This window comes from Budorcas taxicolor, chromosome 25 (genome assembly GCF_023091745.1).
Source record: "Budorcas taxicolor isolate Tak-1 chromosome 25, Takin1.1, whole genome shotgun sequence".
Taxonomy (NCBI): domain Eukaryota; kingdom Metazoa; phylum Chordata; class Mammalia; order Artiodactyla; family Bovidae; genus Budorcas; species Budorcas taxicolor.
The window spans coordinates 24,170,270-24,190,996 of NC_068934.1; the positions used below are offsets into that span (position 1 = coordinate 24,170,270).

Below are 20,727 nucleotides of genomic sequence, written 5' to 3' on the forward strand. Positions count from 1 at the left end.
GCAAAGAGCAACTCATTGGAAAAGACCCTGATGCTTGGAAGGATTGAGGGCAGGAAGAGAAGGGGGGCAGCAGAGGATGAAATGGTTGGATGGCATCACCGAATCAATGGACATGAGTCTGAGCAAGCTCTGGAAGATGTTAAAGGACAGGGAAGCCTGGTGTGCTGTAGTCCATGGAGTCACAAAGAGTTGGACATGTCTTAGTGACTGAACAACAATAAAGCAAAATTTATTAAAACAGTATTTTAAAATATTTCAGCCAAGGAGATCTGCTAGGGATGGACTTTTGACAAAGTTATCCTTGGTCTTAACGAAGAACTCTAGGAAGGAAATCATCTTTGGGGATATCGTTAAGTCAAGATCTGACATGTAGGGTTGTTTCAGCCATCCTGAAGCCTTGAAGAGAGCTAGCTCAAGTTTCAAAGTATCAGGATGAAAATAACAAAGTAAAAGTTGGAAACAATCTAGGAAACTGAGGATGTCACGGAAGCTAAATATACTAATTCTGGAAACACTGTCTTGGACTATTTTTTGTGGGAATAAATTTATCATTTAAGCCAATAGAGTTGGGTTTTTCTTGTTTGCTTTTATTATTTAAGCTAAAATAATCTGAACCAATATACTTACACTGTCTATCTTTCAACAACTCTGTGAAGATACACAGAGGATACTGATAAGGAGGCAGAGAACTTAAATGGTTTTCCAATTTACATAGTAAAATTTTAAAAATGGCACTGTTAAAGGTTACATCAGTAGAATTTATATATTAATTCATACACTAGATTTTAACCATGAAAACTTAGAGCTTTCATTTTGGCCCAAGAACAAATAATGTATATTTTCAATAATCTGACATAAAGGAAACATAATCCAAAGATACTTCACTATATCTTAAAAAAGTACGGGAAGAACTAAACATATGCATTTACCAAGTCTTTAAGATGGAAACAAAGAACATATGAGAGCTTGACGGGTTATTAAACAGAAATGTCCATCCGTTGTGTCAGCTCAAATGTGGATATGACCAGGGCTTCAAGGCTGGCCTCAACAGTGATGTAAATGCATGTTGTCATTGAGTCACTAAGTCTTTTGTGACCCCATGGACTGTAGCCTGCCAAGTTCCTCTGGCCATGGAATTTCCCAGGCAAGAACACTGGAGTAGGTTGCCATTTCCTTCTCCAGGGGATCTCCTGACCCAGGGATCAAACCCTCTTCTATTTGGCAGGCAGATTCTTTACTACCACTTGGGTATGGTTGGATGGCATCACCGACTCGATGGACATGGGTTTGAGTGAACTCCGGGAGTTAGTGATGGACAGGGTGGCCTGGAGCGCTGCAGTTCATGGGGTCGCAAAAATTCGGACACGACTGAGTGACTGAACTGAACTGATTGTTAATAAATATCTGGTTTCTAGCTTCTCCAGGACACATGTGGAAAACTAAAATTGGTGTGGAAAATCAAACATTCACTCTATTAACCCCATTTGGAGGGGTCTCTTAATTTCTCCTGTTTTCTCCTTTTGTTGACTGTTTTTCACATGTGATGGGCAGAGAAGTCCCATTGCAAATCCATATGTGCACATAAAGTAGCTTGCTATAATTCCATTTTGACTTAGTTAATGGTTGTGAACTCCTATTTTTCTGAGCTAGTGGGTGTGGAAATGTTGTCTCAGTCATTTTGAGGATTCTTTTCTTTCAGCTGGTGGTGTCATGGTTCTAGAAGATTCCAAGTGACCCTGACACTGGCAGAGAGATCAGTCTGGTCCTGGGCCTGTGGAACACACAGGAGATGAACATCACCATGGAGATGGTTTATCTTTAAGGAGACGGTTTATCTTTAAGGAGATGGTTCCGTTTATCTTTAAGGGCTCTTTGCAGTATCACAACAGTCAGGAAACAGTTGAAGATTCAGATCCTACCCATGAGGCCCACTTGAAGAGCATCCCACAGCCTCATTCTCTCCAGAATCTCACATTCCAAAAGGCAGCCTTGGAGGTAGAGCCCTTCTCTTCAGAAACTGCTCAAGTCTCTGCTTGAATTACCTTCAACCACCAAGTCACCCACTACCCATTCAAAGCAATCCTTTTCTAGTCTACAATTCAGAGGGCAAGTTTCCTTGTTGATTCCCCCCGCCCGCATTTCCTCTCCAAACTCCAACCCTCTGTGCTCTACAAAAGCAGGAGCTGTCAACCTTGACTGCATGTTAGAATCACTTGGACATTAGAAAAACAAAAAACACTGAAGCCAAGTCACAACTCTAGACCAAAGGAAAACCATAACCCCAAGGGGTAAATCTCAGGTTATCAACTTTTAAAAATTCATGTCCTAAGTGATTCTAACCTAAGGTGAGGGTTGAGAACCTCTGCCCTAACGACTTAGAATTTGGGGATCCTGCTGTGCTAGTTTTACATACTTCCTCTGGAGGGAGAGGAGGGGGACAACAACATCTGTTTAAATAAAGGGAAGAAAAAAAAAGAATATGCAGGACAAATCAAAAGACAAATGTTTCACAGAGAAGCATCAGAGTTTTTAAGTGGGTTTTGAAATATCCAAAGGTACAAGTCTTATTTTGACTTTTCTTATTCAATATGTCAATAAATGTAGTCTTTTATCTTTATTAGAAAGATTGGCCTTCTAAAGCATTTGACAGAGCATTTCCTATTAAAGTAAAAGTAGTCTACTAATCCATGACTGGGATTTTATTCTTATATCTGTATCTCCTCTTGCTGTTTCTGCTTTAGATGCTCAGTCTTATCCAACTCTTAACAACCCCACTGACTGTAGCCCGCCAGGCTCCTCTGTCCATGGGATTTTCCATGCAAGGATACTGCAGTGGGTTGCCATCTCCTCCTCCAGGGGATCTTCCTGACCCAGGGATCAAACCCACATCTCTTGAATTTTGCAGGCAAATTCTTTACCACTGAGCCACCAGGGAAGCTCCTATCTCAACTGAGAGGCAAATAATTAGTAACTTGCACCAGCTATGATCCCAGATAGGCAAAAGTAAACAAGAACAGTATGTCCAAAACAAGCACATACTATGTGCTGGAAATATGGGGATAATCAGTGTGTAATTCACTACTGTGCTCAATCAAGGAGGAAGATTTTCTACTTCAGCTACATTTCCCATGACTTTGTTCATTGAAAAATTACCAGGTATCTCAATATTTGAAATGATCTGTATTTCATTAATCTTAGTAAGAAAATAGTTTCCCAGAGAACTACTCTAAAATTTCTAACCTTTATATATTTTAAATTGTTTTCTCACTTTTGATTATATGGAACTAAATTTAAACCATTAACTCAATAGACTATTACATCTAACTTTCAATTTACTTGATTTCAAACATATTTCCTGTAATCTCCCTTCCAAATATATCAAAGAGTATTTTAATTATTTTGATATTTTTAAATATTTTTAAAAATATTTTGATATTTTTAAATATTTTTAAAAATATTTTGATATTTTTAAATATTTTTAAAAATATTTTGATATTTTTAAATATTTTTAAAAATATTTTGATATTTTTAATATCAAAGAATATTTTTAAAAATATTTTGATATTTTTAATATCAAAGAATATTTTTAAAAATCTCTCAGCAAGGTGATGGAAATCACATGTGATACTTGTTATTTCACTTCTCTTTATTTCTTACCTTTTTGGAAGGTTTTTGGCATAAAAATGAATGCTTACCCATTATTGTCAAGTACCTGTCTTATTGCTGCATGCTTTGATCGTAAATCACAAGTCTCCTCCCTTAAAGTTGCCTGAACATTCAATGATAATGTCTTATCAAACAACCTAAACACAGGGAATTTTAACTGGGGTAAATGAATATCAGGAACCAATAAATCAAGCAGCTTGACCATTGCAAAAATCAAAGGATCCAGGGAAGAGAAAACCACCCACCCCCAACCTCAATTTTAGACACTTCTCCCACTTCAAAATTCATAAAAGAACAAGAGCAAATCAGGGATCTCTTACAGAACAGAAAGGGATTTAGAATCACACACAAATTCCAAGGTCAAAAACTTTCCCAGTGTCAAAGACCCAATGCTTTCAATTTTACCAGTGAAAACTCTCCTAGAAAAAAGTATGGAGCCTAACACAAACTACACAGTTATGTCAGGGAACCCCCAGCTCCCCCCACCCTCCACCAGTAATGACTGAGTTATATCACATTTTAAAGTTCTAGATATTTATTTTCAATGTTGACTCCTCAGAACTTTTAATATCGCATGAGATATGACTTTTTCACTTCTAACCAGAAAAAAGTCAGACAGAGGTAACATTTCTTCTCTGTTTGATATACTGTCTTTATTTCCAGCATCATTGTATCTCTTGCCTGTGGTGCAGCCTTTGCCAAAGGACTGTTGTTACAGCATAGAACTGGGAAAGTGAATTCTGGGGTCCCTTCTCTGGAATTTGTCAAGGGCCATCACTGTAGGATGTGAAATACCCAATACTTACACCTCAACTCTTCTAAGACTTTGAAGGACTGATTTGATAAACTTGGAACATTGTTGATGGAGAATGCATATTTGAGTTTTCTCCTTTGAAGATATTGCCACACTAACCATGAACTTCCAGGCAAAGAGGTCATTTGTCAGTCATCTCTTTGGTCATATTTCCTAATACTCATGATAGACAATAACTGTATATTGGACATACAAATGAATAAATGAAAGAGTGAATGAATGAGTGAATCATTCATTCAATAAATCAATGTATCACTAAAGCTCATACATCTTCTTTAATTTTAAGATCACTAATTTTTGATCAAGTGCAGATTTTCAATAGGACTACTAACTTCTAAAATGTTAGCACCTGAGGAAATGACAATCCAAGAAAAATTAAAGAGTAAAAAATGACCCAATGTACCTGGAAAGCCAACTGAGAAGTGGCAGCAGATACTTATTGACTTGGGACAGAGACTAGAATGATCTTTGGAAATAAGAATGTCAATAATGAGAAATGCCATGTCAGGTGAACAGAAGGATGTCTTCAAGCCTGTGAATTTCTCCTAGCAATTTTTCTTCCAGGAAACAGAGCATCTGAAAAGACATCTTGCAGTGGCATACATTTACTATACATCTCATTTATTGCAGAGGATTATAACTGCTTGGGGGAAGAAGTCTTCTTTCCCAATAAAGAAATGGCAGAGATTAGATGTGGGGACCTGCTCTGTCTTGAAGAATCAAAAGCATATTTAGCCTAACAGACTTATTTTCAGTACACAAAGGTGAATGTCAGAGTCTAGCTGACTACGAAGGTGTCTAATGGAGGCTCTTGAGTCTGGTCTAGAGGAGAAATGACCACAAGGAGAAAGCTTATCTCTCAGCTCTCCTCATTCCCATCAATGTTCCTCCAAAATAAATTTAGAAAAACAATAGAGTTCTCTCTCATACATGTCAATATGAAATCCTATTAAATATCTATGTGTAGATGTCAAGTTGAATATATGATTCAGAAGCTCATGAGAAATTTTGGACTCTGAGGGAGAGGGAGAGGGTGGGATGATTTGGGAGAATGGCATTGAAACATGTATACTATCATGTAAGAAACGAATCGCCTGTCTATGTCCGATGCAGGATGCAGGATGCTTGGGGCTGGTGCACGGGGATGACCCAGAGAGATGTTATGGGGAGGGAGGTGGGAGGGGGGGTTCATGTTTGGGAACGCATGTACACCCGTGGTGGATTCATGTCAATGTATGGCAAAACCAATACAGTATTGTAAAGTAAAATAAAGTAAAAATAAAAATTAAAAAAAATTAATAAAAAAAGATTGGAAATGGACAGAAATTTAGGAGTTATTGACAGAGATGCTATAATGTTGTAATATTGAATTGCAGACATCTAAAAAGATTATATAGATAATAGGAGAAAAGGTTCTAGGGCAGAGCTCTATAGTACTTTAACCTTTTAGATATCAGCAGAGGAAGAAGAATAGCCAGGAACACTGGGCAGGAGGCAACAGTGACATAGAAAGAAAATCAGGAAACGTATTATCTCAAAGGTCAAAAAAAATGATGTGTTTAAATAAGGAAAATGTAGTCCGCTCTGCTAAATGCTGCTGAGAGGTCACAAAGATAAGATTAGATTGAGCAAAACGGGGCTCATGGTTGACCTTGATAAACACACTCTGCTGAATGGTGAGACTGGAGGACTTAATGGGAGGGGTTGAAGAGGAGATGTGAAGGAAGTATATGCAATGGAGACAACAACCACTGACAAATCAACTAGGAGGTGAAAAGAAACTGAAAAATGGGCAGTAGATAAAAAAATCCAGGAGCAATGTAAGATTTCTTTTTTAAAGAAAGAGATCTTATCCTCAATCCTATGATCTATGGAGAAAAGTCCAAAGCCCTCATCGAGATTTTTGACACTCCTGAGAGGAGGCCATGGTGACTATGATGCATGTATGTCTGTTTAAATGCACTCTGGGCATCAAGGAAAGGACAGGAAGAGTTACCTCTGCCTCTGAGTTCATGCTGTCCTTCATATACATATATGTACCATTTCTGCTGTCTGCCATGTTAACTTAAATTTCTTTAGGGTGGGAAGGGAGAGGTTCACCTTTAAGCGGCAGATTTTGCTGAAGGTTAGAGGGTCAATGAGGAAGACTCACGTTGCATATTACATAGCAAAACCACCACCACAAGTCACCTCACATTAAATATTCCTACACTGAAAAATCCTTTCAGCCATCCTTTCACTGGGTGGTTTTCACTGGCCTCTGTACTCTACGGCAGGCACCTCCAACCTCCGGGATCTGATGCCTGACAATGTGAGGTGCAGCTAATGCAATAATAATAGAAATAAAATGCACAATAAATGTAATGCACTTGAATCATCCCCAAACCATTCCCAATCAGTTCATGGAAAAATTGTCTTTCATAAAACTGGTCTCTGGTGCCAAATAGCCAGGGGATCACTGCTCCATCGCACCCAGCCTTTGGCTCTCTGGCTGGTTTCTGTCTCCTCTTTTTTTCTCTCTTTTGTTCCAACTTTTCTATTCTGTCTCAGACAAAACATACACACAAACAAAGCAAAATATGTGTGTATACATTTTTTCCTGCAGCACTATGTTTTTCTAGAGGGGGAATGGAGTACCCACTGATACCCATACCCTTGCCTTTTACTCCGAACAACACAGCTCTCTTTCTAAAAATAACTCTGGGGCTAGTTCCTAAAAAATAATACATTTTCCATCTTCATCCATGTCTTTAACAGGCTTTCAATAAGTACCAGCTCTTGCCTTCCTCCTTCCATGACAAAGTAAGAGCAGAGGTGTTATGGATTCTCATATAATTTCCACCCAGCAGTGCCTTAATTAGGTCTGGGCTGCATGATAAGGTGCAGCTGTGATGGGAGGTGATTTGCTGCCTCTGCCTAATGTCAGAACTAACGTAAGTCAGGACCACGTATAGACCAATGAGAAAAAAGTAATAGTCATCTAGAACATCACAGATTTTTCAATTGTTTATTGACAGGTCCACAAGAGTTTTGCCCCCTTAAAATGTTTATGTCTCAGCATAATATTTACCAAATCTTTTTCTCTCCAGGGATTTTTTTTAATAAGAAAATCATGTAAAAGACAGACAAATGAGACGTGACCAACTGTGGGAATCAGAAATCTCATCAATCTGAAATCACTAGTCCTTTTAGACAAAGAACAGTAACTTTAAAATATTATTAATACAACAAACAAGAGTAAAAGTATTTGGAGATAAAAATCATACTTCTCAAACTTTCGTAACTTTTTGTACTTTTGGAAAGGTCATTAGAAATAAAAAATATTTAGAAATGAGTACCATTCCATTGTGAATGAAGAAATCATTGTTAATATACCAAAGTCATTAGGACCAAGAGAAAGATACAAGAGTCAGAGAAATACATAACCATGACTGAAATCTTATATTCAAAGAGCCCTTTCTTTGTAGTTACAGATTGGGCATTTAAACACATTTCATCCGAAAGAAGATGGAATCAGAACCTTCTTACATCCTGGCCAACTGACTGCTCATGTCTCCATATTCATGACTTAAATGCTAATGGAACCTCAAACCAAATGCCCACAAGCTAGCACTGCTCACACATAAGCACCAACCACAATGCCTGGCATTCCAGTTTAGGGCTGACAGCCCAGTGTGATGAAGGGAGAAGAGAGGAGAAACTAACAATATGTCAGTGAGAAGTTTTGAGTGACCCCCCCATAGACCCAATCCCACCCACCAGGCACTCTTCTACACTTTAAATTTAAGCTCTTGTCCTTCCCGGTGAAAACAAAGTACATTTTCTCATATACAAAAACATTTCACCATGATGAAAGGGGAATAGTTTGATACTTTTCTCTTTTTGGAAAAGGAATCTCTAAGTCCTTCAGTGTTACCATAGGCAACTGAGACTTCAAATTCAAACCATATACGAATGTATGTGTGCACACATACCGAGGCAGACATAACAAGAGTGGAAATAAATTATGCAGACTTAAATTCTCATTTTTTTCAAAAAACTTGATGGCAAGATAATTAAAGAGGAGAATTAGCTTGGTAAAAATAGTATTAGTGTACTTGGGGCTAAATGAAACAACACAGATAAGATGTAGAGAAGGATTGAATCAGAAAAGCAACATTGCTTATTAGTACTCACCTGTACAAGAGAAGTCATCCACACGAATGTATCCTGGGACACAGTCACAGCGATATAACCCAGGCAGGTTGACACATACAGTGTTGGCATGACAGTAATGCATCTTAGCTGCACACTCATCGATATCTGAAGAAGAAAAAAAAAAAGAAGCAATAACACAATTAGATGAATGACTGAACTAATTTAATCTTACAATGAAATTTAAAAAGATGAATGCCCGTGGAAGTCAAGAGAAAAAGCAAGATGAATTAGCACAAAATCTTAAGCGCAAATTTCAGCTGGTGTAGAAGATTCCATCTAATGCTGAAAATCTTTTGAGAAAGATGCATGGTGGGATACAACAGTGAAGAACTCAAGAAGCATGAAGACTGAATCTATTATTAATCCTTCACCAAAAAAGATGCTTGATTTAAATGTCCCAAATCAAGGAGTTCTGTGTCTAGGCATTGACACCAATGAATATTTATTAGGTGTCCACTGTACACAGTGTGGCTTTCATCAGAGAGACCAAGAGAATTCAGCCCCTCTCTGCTTGTTTTCCTTACTAATACATGCTTTAATCCATCTGGTACAAAATGATGGTGGAACCACTTTCTCCCATGTTGTACTATGAATACAGACAGCAACTGCTGTCTAATGAAAATTAATGTCTTCCATCGCTTGACCTGGAGATGCATCCATGTCACAGAATAATGAGATGATTCAACAAAAAAAGATCTTTTTCTCTTTGGAATGGAGATCAGAGCATCACCTTCTGTCTCATAAAAAGTTCAAGATAAGAATTAAGATAGCCTACAACCATAAGCATAGAGTTTAGTCTTTTCTAGAGTTTATGTTTTAAAAAATGGGTTTACATTCATTTCACTCAGACTGCTAATGTGTGATGGCCTGGGAGAGGGAAGAATTAAAAAAAAATGTGGGAATCCAAAATAGCCAATACGAGCTCTAGCTCCAGTCTGGTCAATTAGAAGCAGATGACCCTCATCATAAGGGTTACTTCTCAACCTACTGCTCTGTATCTTTCAATGTCCCATCTAATCTACCCACATACAATTCCATGAGTGAAGTACAGCAAGCACTGCCATCATTCTAAAGTCTAGACTGAGGCTTAGAGAAGTTAAATGTCTGGCACTAAGTCATCCTGTAAGAACACACTATATCCACAATTTGAAATCAAAAGTCCAACTCTTACTTATACAATCTACCTATGGTTTTTCCAGTGGTCATGTATGGATGTAAGAGTTGGACTGTGAAGAAAGCTGAGCGCCAAAGAATTGATGCTTTTGAACTGTGGTGTTGGAGAAGACTCTTGAGAGTCCCTTGGACTGCAAGGAGATCCAACCAGTCCATTCTGAAGGGGATCAGCCCTGGGATTTCTTTGGAGGGGATGATGCTGAAGTAGAAACTCCAGTACTTTGGCCACCTCATGTGAAGAGTTGACTCATTGAAAAAGACCCTGATGCTAGGAGGGATTGGGGGCAGGAGAAGAAGGGGATGACAGAGGATGAGATGGCTGGATGGTATCACTGACTCGATGGACATGAGTCTGAGTGAACTCCGGGAGGTGGTGATGGACAGGGAGGCCTGGCGTGCTGTGATTCATGGGGTCTCAAAGAGTCAGACACGACTGATCAACTGAACTGACTGACTGACTGACCTCATGAAAGCACTCTGAGAATGATAACTAGTCAAATGTGGCATTACTACTAAGATAATCACTGAAATCCTAGTAATCTTCATGCATAGACACTACATCGAACCACTGAAAACTCATTTATTTACTTTAAAAATAAATGTAGATGGATTTATTTCCTAAATAAAACACCCCAAAATAATATCAGATTCGTTTCAGTACTAAAGATCTGTTAACCTATACTTGAAAGTTAACTGAGGCTCTGAAAGAAGACACAGTCAGCAAGACTTCCATAAATTTAAGAAACAAACATCAAAACCTAGTGAAAGAATTCAGACAATCAATAACTCTACATGTGCAGTATCATGAACTTTCAAAATAAATGGCCAATAGGAGTATAAAAATTGTATAATAATATGAGTACATCAAGCTTGGGTGTGGAAGGGACTCTCCCAAAAATTTGGGATAGGATAGTAACTGCATGAAATCATTAGAGGTGCTTCAGATCTTTCTGGCACTCAAGGCAATAGAATTCTTAAATAAGTTGGTTCCTTGCATCATTAAAGCATTTTGCTTTACAGAAGAGTGAATATCACAAAAGTCAAGAGGAAAAGTGTTTCAAAAAAGGAATGATGGTCAGTTTTGTCACCTGATGCTGAAAAAGTTGAAAAAGATAGAGACAGAATTAACGTTTTGATTTGGCAAGAAGTTCCTTGCTGCCCTTGAGCTGTTAAGAGAAGTTTGGGGAAAGTGAAGTCAATTAAAGAAAGAAGGAAAGATGAAGGAGACAGAAAAACAAGGCAAACTTTTTGAGGCATTTTGCCATCAACAGAAGAAAAACTGTAGTAGCTCTAGGGAGACTCCGTGTTGAAAGAGAGTCTTGTTTAAAGATTGTTCTAGAAAAGATCACAGAATATTTACACACGGTTGGACACGATTCAACACTAGTGAAGAAAACTGACATTACAAAAGAGACAGCAGGGATTTCCGTGATAGACCGTTGGTTAAGACTTTGTCTTCCAATGCAGGGGATGTAGGTTCAATCCCTGGTCAGGGACGTAAGACCCCACATGCCTCAAGGCCAAAAAATCAAAACATAAACAGACATAATATTGCAACAAACTCAATAAAGACAAAAAGAATGGGAGCAGATTTCTGCAGGAGCAAAGTCTTGGAGGAGACAAGAGGAGTTGAGTTCCAGTCCACAGATGGAGCACGTCATTTTTCCAACAAAAATGAAACTAACAGATTAGGGGTTGGTATATTTGGTGGTGGAAAGATGAAGTAGTGCTCCTTTGCTTGTTTTTTTTTTTATTTTCTCAGTGAAGTGAGAGAGTAACATCTGAGAATTAGTAGAAGGAAGTGGTACTAGATGTATAAAGAGAGGGGAAAAGGTATGAAGTCATCATTTTGGGAAAATGAGGTCGTTCAGTCATGTCAGACTCTTTGCGACCCCATGGACAGTATCCTACCAGGCTCCTTCGTCCATGAGGTTTTCCAGGCAAGAACACTGGAGTGGGTTGCCATTTCCTTCTCCAGGAGATCTTCCCGACCCAGGGACTGAACCCAGGTCTCCCGCATTGTAGGCAGAGACTTTACCATCTGAGCCACCAGGAAAGTGGAAAGAAGGAAACAATTTACTAGAGAGTATAGCAGGTGGCTACAGAGGTGCATGTGACCTGTGACTATAAATGCTAAGTGAGAGCAGTCAGCGTGGCCATGTGCTTCACTCCAGATGCACGCGATACTTGGGGAAGGGGCAGGGTGGTGGGAAAGAGGCGTACTAAAAGATGAGTTTTTGAACAAACAGGATAGATTAAAATGAGAAACAAGGGAACTGATGTTGCAAGAAAAGAGCTGATGATCATGAGATGCCAGGAAATCGCAGTTATTAAGCAAAGAGCTGAGGACAGCAAGAGGGAGTTGAAATGCACTGCCCAGATCAAAGCTAAAGAACTTGTTCCCGAGCTGCTGGAAGTACTGCCTGCTCTAAAAATCTTCAACTGTTAGCCTTTGAGGAAAACTGTCCTTGACTTACGTGAGCTGCCTCACCCTTAGTCACACCCCCACCCTGAGGACAACCTTCACTGAAGGATGGTTCTCCTTAACAGTAACTCAAGATAATTGTGAAAGACTATACCGGGTTCTCACACATTAGTAAAGTAATGCTCAAAATTCTCCCAGTCAGGCTTCAGCAATACGTGAACCGGGAACTTCCTGATGTTCAAGCTGGTTTTAGAAAAGGCAGAAGAACCAGAGATAAAATTGCCAACATCTGCTGGGTCATTGAAAAAGCAAGAGAGTTCCAGAAAAACATCTATTTCAGTTTTATTGACTATGCCAAAGCCTTTGACTGTGTGGATCACAATAAACTGGAAAATTCTTCAAGACATGGGAATACCAGACCACCTGACCTCTTGAGAAACCTGTATGCAGGTCAGGAAGCAACAGTTAGAACTGGACATGGAACAACAGACTGGTTCCAAATCGGGAAAGGAGTACGTCAAGGCTGTATATTGTCACCCTGCTTATTTAACTTTTATGCAGGGTACATTGTGAGAAACGCTGGGCTGGAAGAAGCACAAGCTGGAATCAAGATTGCCAGGAGAAATATCAATAACCTCAGATATGCAGATGACACCACCCTTATGGCAGAAAGTGAAGAGGAACTAAAAAGCCTCTTGATGAAAATGAAAGAGGAGAGTGAAAAAGTTGGTTTAAAGCTCAATATTCAGAAAACTAAGATCATGGCATCCAGTCCCATCACTTCATGGGAAATAGATGGGGAAACAGTGGAAACAGTATCAGACTTTATCTATTTGGGCTCCAAAATCACTGCAGATGGTGACTGGAGCCATGAAATTAAAAGACACTTACTCCTTGGAAGGAAAGTTATTACCAACCTAGATAGCATATTCAAAAGCAGAGACATTACTTTGCCAACAAATGTCCGTCTAGTCAAGGCTATGGTTTATCCAGTGGTCATGTATGGATGCGAGAGTTGGACTGTGAAGAAAGCTGAGTGCCAAAGAACTGATGCTTTTGAACTGTGGTGTTGGAGAAGACTCTTGAGAGTCCCTTGGACTGCAAGGAGATTCAACCGGTCCATTCTAAAGGAGATCAGCCCTGGGTGTTCTTTGGAAGGAATGATGCTAAAGCTGAAACTCCAGTACTTTAGCCACCTCATACGAAGAGTTGACTCTTTGGAAAAGACCCTGATGCTGGGAGGGATTGGGGGCAAGAGGAAAAGGGGATGACAGAGGATGAGATGGCTGGATGGCATCACCGACTCGGACATGAGTTTGAGTGAACTCTGGGAGATGGTGATGGACAGGGAGGCCTGGCGTGCTGCGATTCATGGGGTCGCAAAGAGTTGGACACGACTGAGTGACTGAACTGAACTGAACTGAACTGATATCAGGTTCACAGCACTCAATGAGATTCAGCTAACCCCTCCCTCTGTGCAATTCTGTATCTTTCCCTTCCCCCACAGGCATTCCATCCCTATTAAGTTTCCTGCATGTCAGCCTCCATCTCAGAGTTTGCTTCCCAGGGAACCCTAACTTCAGTAGGATTCCTGAGGGAGGCAGAAATGATTCCAGTGTGAGTACTACACTGTGTGAGCTGGAAAGGCAGAAGATGGAGTTATAGAGTTACGTGCTTGACACTAAGATTTCAAAGGTGATTTAGTTGTTGCTGATTACAAGATCTTTTATTTGACTATGTGAGAGTGGAAAAATAGATCATTGTAAGTGAGGGGTTGAGAGACCAAGAAAAGCCAGATATAAGAGGGGGCTGGTCTGCATTAGCACATTTTATCCAGTATATTACCAGATTTCCTCCTTCCTGAGCAAATAATTTTCAACTGTACTTTCCCATCCTTTTCCAAGCATGAATCTGAGAAGCCTACCACCTTGAGATAGAAAGATTAAGCGCCAGCATCAGACTTAACACGTTTCCTTCTTCCTGTCTTGGAAATTACGAAGCACAGAAATGGAAGCTCTTTCAGCCTGCGTCCCTGAGTGAGGAGCAGATCAGCAGACCAGCATGATGGGCGTGTTTGTGCATGACCTAGAAATATGCTTTTGTTAATTTAAGCCATTGAGCCTACCCTGACCAGTGCAGAGAACGACCATGAGAAGCACTGCGATGGAGATCATTAAATCTGATCTTGAAAGATGAACAGAAATTCAGCTTTGAGAATGGAGACGAGGAAACAGAAGGGAAACTGAAGAGCCTAAACGTTTTGTCTTTGCAGAGTTATAAACAGAGAGGACCATTTAGTCTGTACTCAAAGAACACTAATTAGCCCTCTACTATGCTTTTACAGGCAGAGTGGTGAATAAAACACCACCATAGACCTCACAGCCTGGCAAGATACTGAGCAGAACTTACATGTTCTACCAATAATGTGAGATCATTTAACGGGGATTTGACCTAGTCTAAGAAGTTGAGAGATGGATTCTCTATAGAAGTGACTGTTCATCCAAGACCTGAAATAGCAATGAAACAGGTAAAGGGGAGAAAAATAACATACCAGAGAGAGAAGAATGAAAAGAATTCATTAGAGGAGGGCACTTTGTCTATTTGAAGACAAACTGGAAAGAAGAGCTTGGGCCACCCCTGCTGGGCTCTGGAGGCCATATGAAGGAGCCTGGGCTTAAAATCATGGTGGTGACAAAGTCCAATTTCTTTTTTAAAATATAGCTTGGCTGCAGTGAAGAGAATAGATTGGAGCAGGGCGAGCTGAAGGCTAAATCACGCTGGTATTTTACTCAGAGAGGCAGCTACAGTGAACTCATTCTATACTGCTAGGATGCCTAGCCATTTTTTTAAGACGAGGAACTAGTCAGGACTTGCCTTAGAGGCAATGCAGTCTTCAGCCTATGGGCCACAGCTGCCAATCAGGCCACTGAGGAGAATAAATGTTTCTCTGTTATGGACCCCTGTCAGCTCCTCCCACAGAGAAACTCCTAGCCCATTTCCCTCAGGCCACTGCATAACTATTGAGAGGCAGCAGCCTCGTCTGGATTTGAAGAAGTTACTCAGCCATAATGAGTTTATTTTGATTCTAACAACCAAGCTATCACCTTGTTTCACAGGATGCCAAGCCCTGAACAGAAATATTTTCAAAAACCAGAAAGAGGATGTTAGGAAATGCCAGGGAGAATTCCCCACATAGGTTTATCCAACCCTTGCTCTATGTGAGCCATGCCCACAGCACAACCCTGCTGCTCTGCTGATATGTCACTGAGTTCATTTCATTTTCAATTCATACCATTGGTAATTCCAGCCTTGGCATATCTCGATTTCCTGGTGAAAGTGTTCATTGCTCAGTCATGTCCGACTCTTTGTGACCCCATGGACTGTAGCCAGCCAGGCTCCTCTGTCCATGGGATTCTCCAAGCAAGACTATTAGAGTGGGTAGCCATTCCCTTCTCCTGGAGATCTTCCTGACTCAGGGACTGAACCCAGGGAAGCCCACAAAAAGAACAAAATAAGGCAGAAAATTTGACAAAAGTACCAGAAAATTAAACTGTCACTACTTTATCTTTGTTGCTTATCTTCTATCATACAAACATCAGATATAAAAATCACTTCCTGGTAAAAATGGTGGTAGGGAGACAAAGTAAAGTGTTAAGAGGCATGGGTTGGGTCCTTTGAGACAAGAGGATGGAAGAAAGAAAAGAATTGACAACTGCCCTGGTTTCAGCATGGGGACAAGAGACAGGAGAAACACATCTGCCTAAGAAAGACTGCCTCTCCAAACTCAGGGAAAGGCACAACCCTGCAGACAGTTTCAAGAGAGCTCAAGAGTGCTCCACAAGCAAATCTGATTATACAGAAAATCAAAACACAATCAATGTCTTTAGAGAGCTGGGATATCTTGAGAAAATCCTGAGAAAGAGCAAACAACTGAGATTTTTCAAAATGAGCCTAGGACAAATGCTTTTTGTTCACAGACAAAAGATACTAAAAGGTTATAAAATTACCAAATCAAGAAAAATAAATAAACAGAATTCCCCAATTAAAGAACGAGCTGATGCTCAGAGAGAGAAACTGAGTGAGCCCAAAGCAACGAGGGTTTTAAATATAAGCCTGAAAAGAAATCTGACCATAGCTCAGGTGGTGATGGAGTTTTGCCTAAAGCAGGTCCCTCTCTCAAGCAGTGGTCCTTCCTTCTCTGATATTTACCCAGAGCCAGGAGGCAAGATGGAGAAGGCAATGGCAACTCACTCCAGTTCTCTTGCCTGGCAAATCCCACTGGGCGGAGGAGCCTGGTAGACTGTAGTCCATGGGGTCACGAAGAGTCGGACACGACTGAGTGACTTCACTTTCACACATTAGAGAAGGAGATGGCAACCCACTCGTGTTCTTGCCTGGAGAATCCCAGGGATGGGGGAGCCTTGTGGGCTGCCGCCTACTGGGTCGCACAGGGTTGGACATGACTGAAGCGACTTAGCAGCAGCAGCAGCAGCAGCAGCAGGCAAGAAGAAGCTGTGTCTGAGACTGAACCTCAAAGGAGAAGTTGAACACACTCAATGTCAGGCTAAACCTAAAGGTCTAGATCAGTCTAGCAAGATTTTCTAAGAACCACAGCTAAGTTAGCTACTGGAAGGTTGAATGCATCAAAATTTTAAAAATACATCATTAGGCACAGGATGATATGAAAATGAAAAAGAGGCTAATAGTTCCTAACCTCATAATGTAAAACTAGGAACAGCCCCTGACACCTGGTTAATATATTCAAAATCTGTCATTTCTACATATCAGAAACTATGTTAGGCACCCCACAGGTAGCACTGCAGCACCCCATTTATTCCATTTGACACTTCCTATAGGAGATAGAGATCGTATGTCATGATAAGGAAATTGAGGCTCAGAGGTTTTGAGATCACTTGTACAAAGCATAAAGTCCGTAAGCCTAAGACCCTGGGTTTGAACCCACAGTCTCACTTCACATGTGGCATTGTTCTCCCTGGGCCAGTTCTAGCTCTCTGTAAATTTTCGAGCCTATAATTATGTTAGACACGCCTGGTGCTGCCGTGAAATGTATAGAAACAGGCGGATCTCCAAATTGAACGTCATTGTGCATCCTGTTCACGACATTTGTTCTGTATGATGCTCCCTGTTAAAATGGGAAAGCTGTACTCTGCATGACTATTCCTGCGGGTCTTTTACATTAAACCCTAACTCTTTCAAACTTTAGACTCCAGTAACCCAGGACCCCAAAACAGGCGGTAGAATTCTGCTCTGAGCTGGAACCCTTGATTCAACCTTAACTCAGGATGCTTAAGACTGTTGAAGGCCCCCTCTAGTATTAGAAATAGTGACAGAGGGGCCTGGATCTTCTATTAAATACTGTTAAAGAAACATCTCTAAACCCCACTGTGGTATATATCAGCTCCAGTATAATGGGGCTCAAATTGTGATTTATTCTTAGAGATTGCTTGTCACCTTTGAAATATTAGCACTCATCTTCTGAGGTAATAAAAGTACATGATTTATGTCCCTCCCCAGGAAAGTGAAGCAGTTTGTTTTTGTTTTTAAAAGGTATACTTATGGACTTTCAAATGAAATTTGATGTGACATAATGCCTCTTCACAAATCACCAGCCTCCATCTGTACAAGACTGCTCAGAACAAACAGAGCTGAATTTGGCATCATCATCATTAAATTAGAGTGTTGGGCTTGGGTAGCAAAAATAGAAGCAAATGCAAAGGATTTTCTAAATAAAACAGTGTGATCTACTCAGACTTGCTGCCTAAGAACTTCCTAGAAAAAGGCAACCCAGAGAGGGTTAGATGCAGTGGGTTGGGCAAGGGGGGTCCACTCCCTATGAGCATATAAAAATGAAACAGAGTGAAGAAAGAAAATCAATATTTATTGAGACAGGGTGAGTCTCATTTCATTATCCCCAACCATCCAATGGCTTGGCATCAGAAATGACAGGGAGAGAGCCTATGATGTCATCCTGGGTCTCTGTGACTTCAGGAGCAAACTTGTTCCACTCTGTTGAACCACACGCACTAAACTGACAGCCAAGAGCCAAGCTCTCTTCTTGCTCTTTTTATTCGTTAACTCTAGCACTGGGCACTTCTCTAGACATCAGTGTTTCCATTTATGAAATGACCAGTTGGACCAGAGAGCATCTAAAGACTTCCCCGATTCTAAAATTATTGACTCATTCAGGTGTTTCTGTCCTCACAATGCATCATAAATCCCATCTCCAAAACGTTTTATTTTGGGCCACCACTTTTCCTCCTATTTCTATGAGCTTGAAAATGTTCCAGATGCCTTTTCCAAGAGACAAGTCCTGGAAAATACTAGTAAGATGACCTGAACCTTCACACAGCCCCTTGGTGCCTGTTTCAACTGAGTTGGCATGTCCCCAGAAAATGAAGAACAGCCATATCTAGGTACAGATATTCCAACAAAAGCACAGCTCTGGAAAAGCCCTCCAGGAACTAGTACGATTACTTGCAGAGCAATTCTACCAGACTTTAATCTCCTGACTTTTCAGAAATCATGAGTTATAAAAGCATGGTAGCGCTGGCATTGATATGAGGTCTATGAATATGCTCCCATCTGTGTCATACTGAACATTTTTTTAAATGAGGGCCTACATGATCTCTGATTTGAACTTAGAAAACTCCAGTGAAGCAGACAAGATATGAATTATTATGACCTTTTTCAGATGAGAAAATAAAGTCCTTGAAAAGAATTCTGACTTGCCCAAGGGTAGACAGATAATCACTGAGCTAGTAACAGAATCAAGGCCTTCTAACTCTGGAATTAGTGTTTTATCCAGTGTTCCATGTAATTCTCTATAACTATTGTTTTCTTCCTAAAGCAAGAGTAGAGAAATTAAATGCCTGTAGAATCTAGAAATATAAACCAAATGAAGAAGAACCTAGGTAGAAGATATATGTAAAATGTAAAATATGTACATTAAGTACATATGTAAAATATATGTAACATGTAAGATATGTCCCATCCAAAAAAAATAAGGTATATATTATATCTCCTAAAATATTAATCAATCCTCTTCTTTCTCTATCTTCCATCCCTGTCTCTATCAATCTCTTTCATTTCCCTACTTTCAAGAACAAAGAAATGGTTCTCTCTTATAAGGTAAAAAAACACAGTGCAAGACCAGCATTACACGAAAAATGAAACTAAACCCCAATGGCAGAAAGACAACAGAAAGAATGTGAACTGTCATCTTCACTTTACAGAGGAGAAATCAGGGCCATAGGAAAGGACAGTCAATTGTCTAAGGTCATATACCAATGGTACCTGGACTGCCAGGATGTGAATTCAGGCAGCAAGGCTCCAAAGTCTGCTCATCGCTTTATAGTATCTCCTCCAGTGACTGTGGGCCAGACCTCTGATATTTCTAGAGAACTAACATTGTTGTTGCTATTCAGTTGCTAAGTCATGTTCATGGGGTCGTGAAGAGTCAGACACAGCTGAGCGACTGAACTGACTGTATGACTGAAGTCATGTTCAACTCTTTGAGAGCCCAAGGACTGTAGCATGCCTGGCTTCCCTGTCCTTTAGTATTTCCCAGAGTCTGCTCAAGCATTAATTGAACTTTTTAAAATAATGGCTCCATTTTTTTTTTAAATATTTTGAAGCAAGCAAAACACATCTGCCTATGAGATTCAAGCCACAAATGCCTGTGTCTTGAAGCATATGATCCCAAGTAGCTTGGGGAAGAGGTGGGGGAAGTGAGAGAGATGGGGGTGGAGGAGGAGAGAGTGAGAGAGGAGGTGAATAGAAGGAAGAATGGAAGGGGCAAGGAAGGAAGACTAGGAAGGAAGGAAGACTAGGGAGGAGAAGGGAAAGGGCATGAGAGGAAGTAAAGAGAATGTAGGAAGGCAAAGAAAAGAGGAAGTGAGCGGAGGGGAGGGAGGAGAAGGGAAGGGAGGGAAGGGCAAGGGAAGCGAAAAATAAGACAATTTCAAGAGGTATCTAGATAACTTCTCTGAACTTAGTTGTGTTCCCTGCACAAATTACTCATATATTTATATACCAACCTCCACTGTGACAGCATTTGGAGATGGACCCCTTGCAGAGAAATTATGTTTAGATGAGATCATGAAAGTGGTGCCCTCCTGATGAGATGAGTATCCCTTTAAGAAAAAATGTGAAAAAGTAGGGTTGGCATCACCAATTCAATGGACATGAACTTGGGTAAACTCCAGGAGATGATGAGGGACAGGGAAGCCTGGCATGCAGCAGTCCATGGGGTCACAAAGAGCTGTACACGACTTGGAGACTGAATAACAACATGAAAAAGCATGCCCCTCTTGCTCCACCATATGATGCCACAGGGAGAAGGTAGCCATCTGCAAGTCAGAAAGAGAGCCCTCGGCAGAACCCAACCCTGATCTCAGACCTCAAGCCTCCAGAACTGTGAATAAATTTCCAT

At 40.3% G+C, this 20,727-nt stretch overlaps 1 protein-coding gene across 1 annotated transcript in view; it reads right to left on the reverse strand.

Annotated features, from left to right (window-relative positions):
- Positions 1-20,727, reverse strand: part of NELL1 (neural EGFL like 1) — a 997,636-nt gene that overhangs the window by 490,758 nt on the left and 486,151 nt on the right. The window contains exon 12 of the mRNA XM_052662389.1: positions 8,657-8,782. Within this exon, the coding sequence (XP_052518349.1) occupies positions 8,657-8,782 (126 nt within the window). The remainder of the gene's footprint in view (positions 1-8,656; positions 8,783-20,727) is intronic.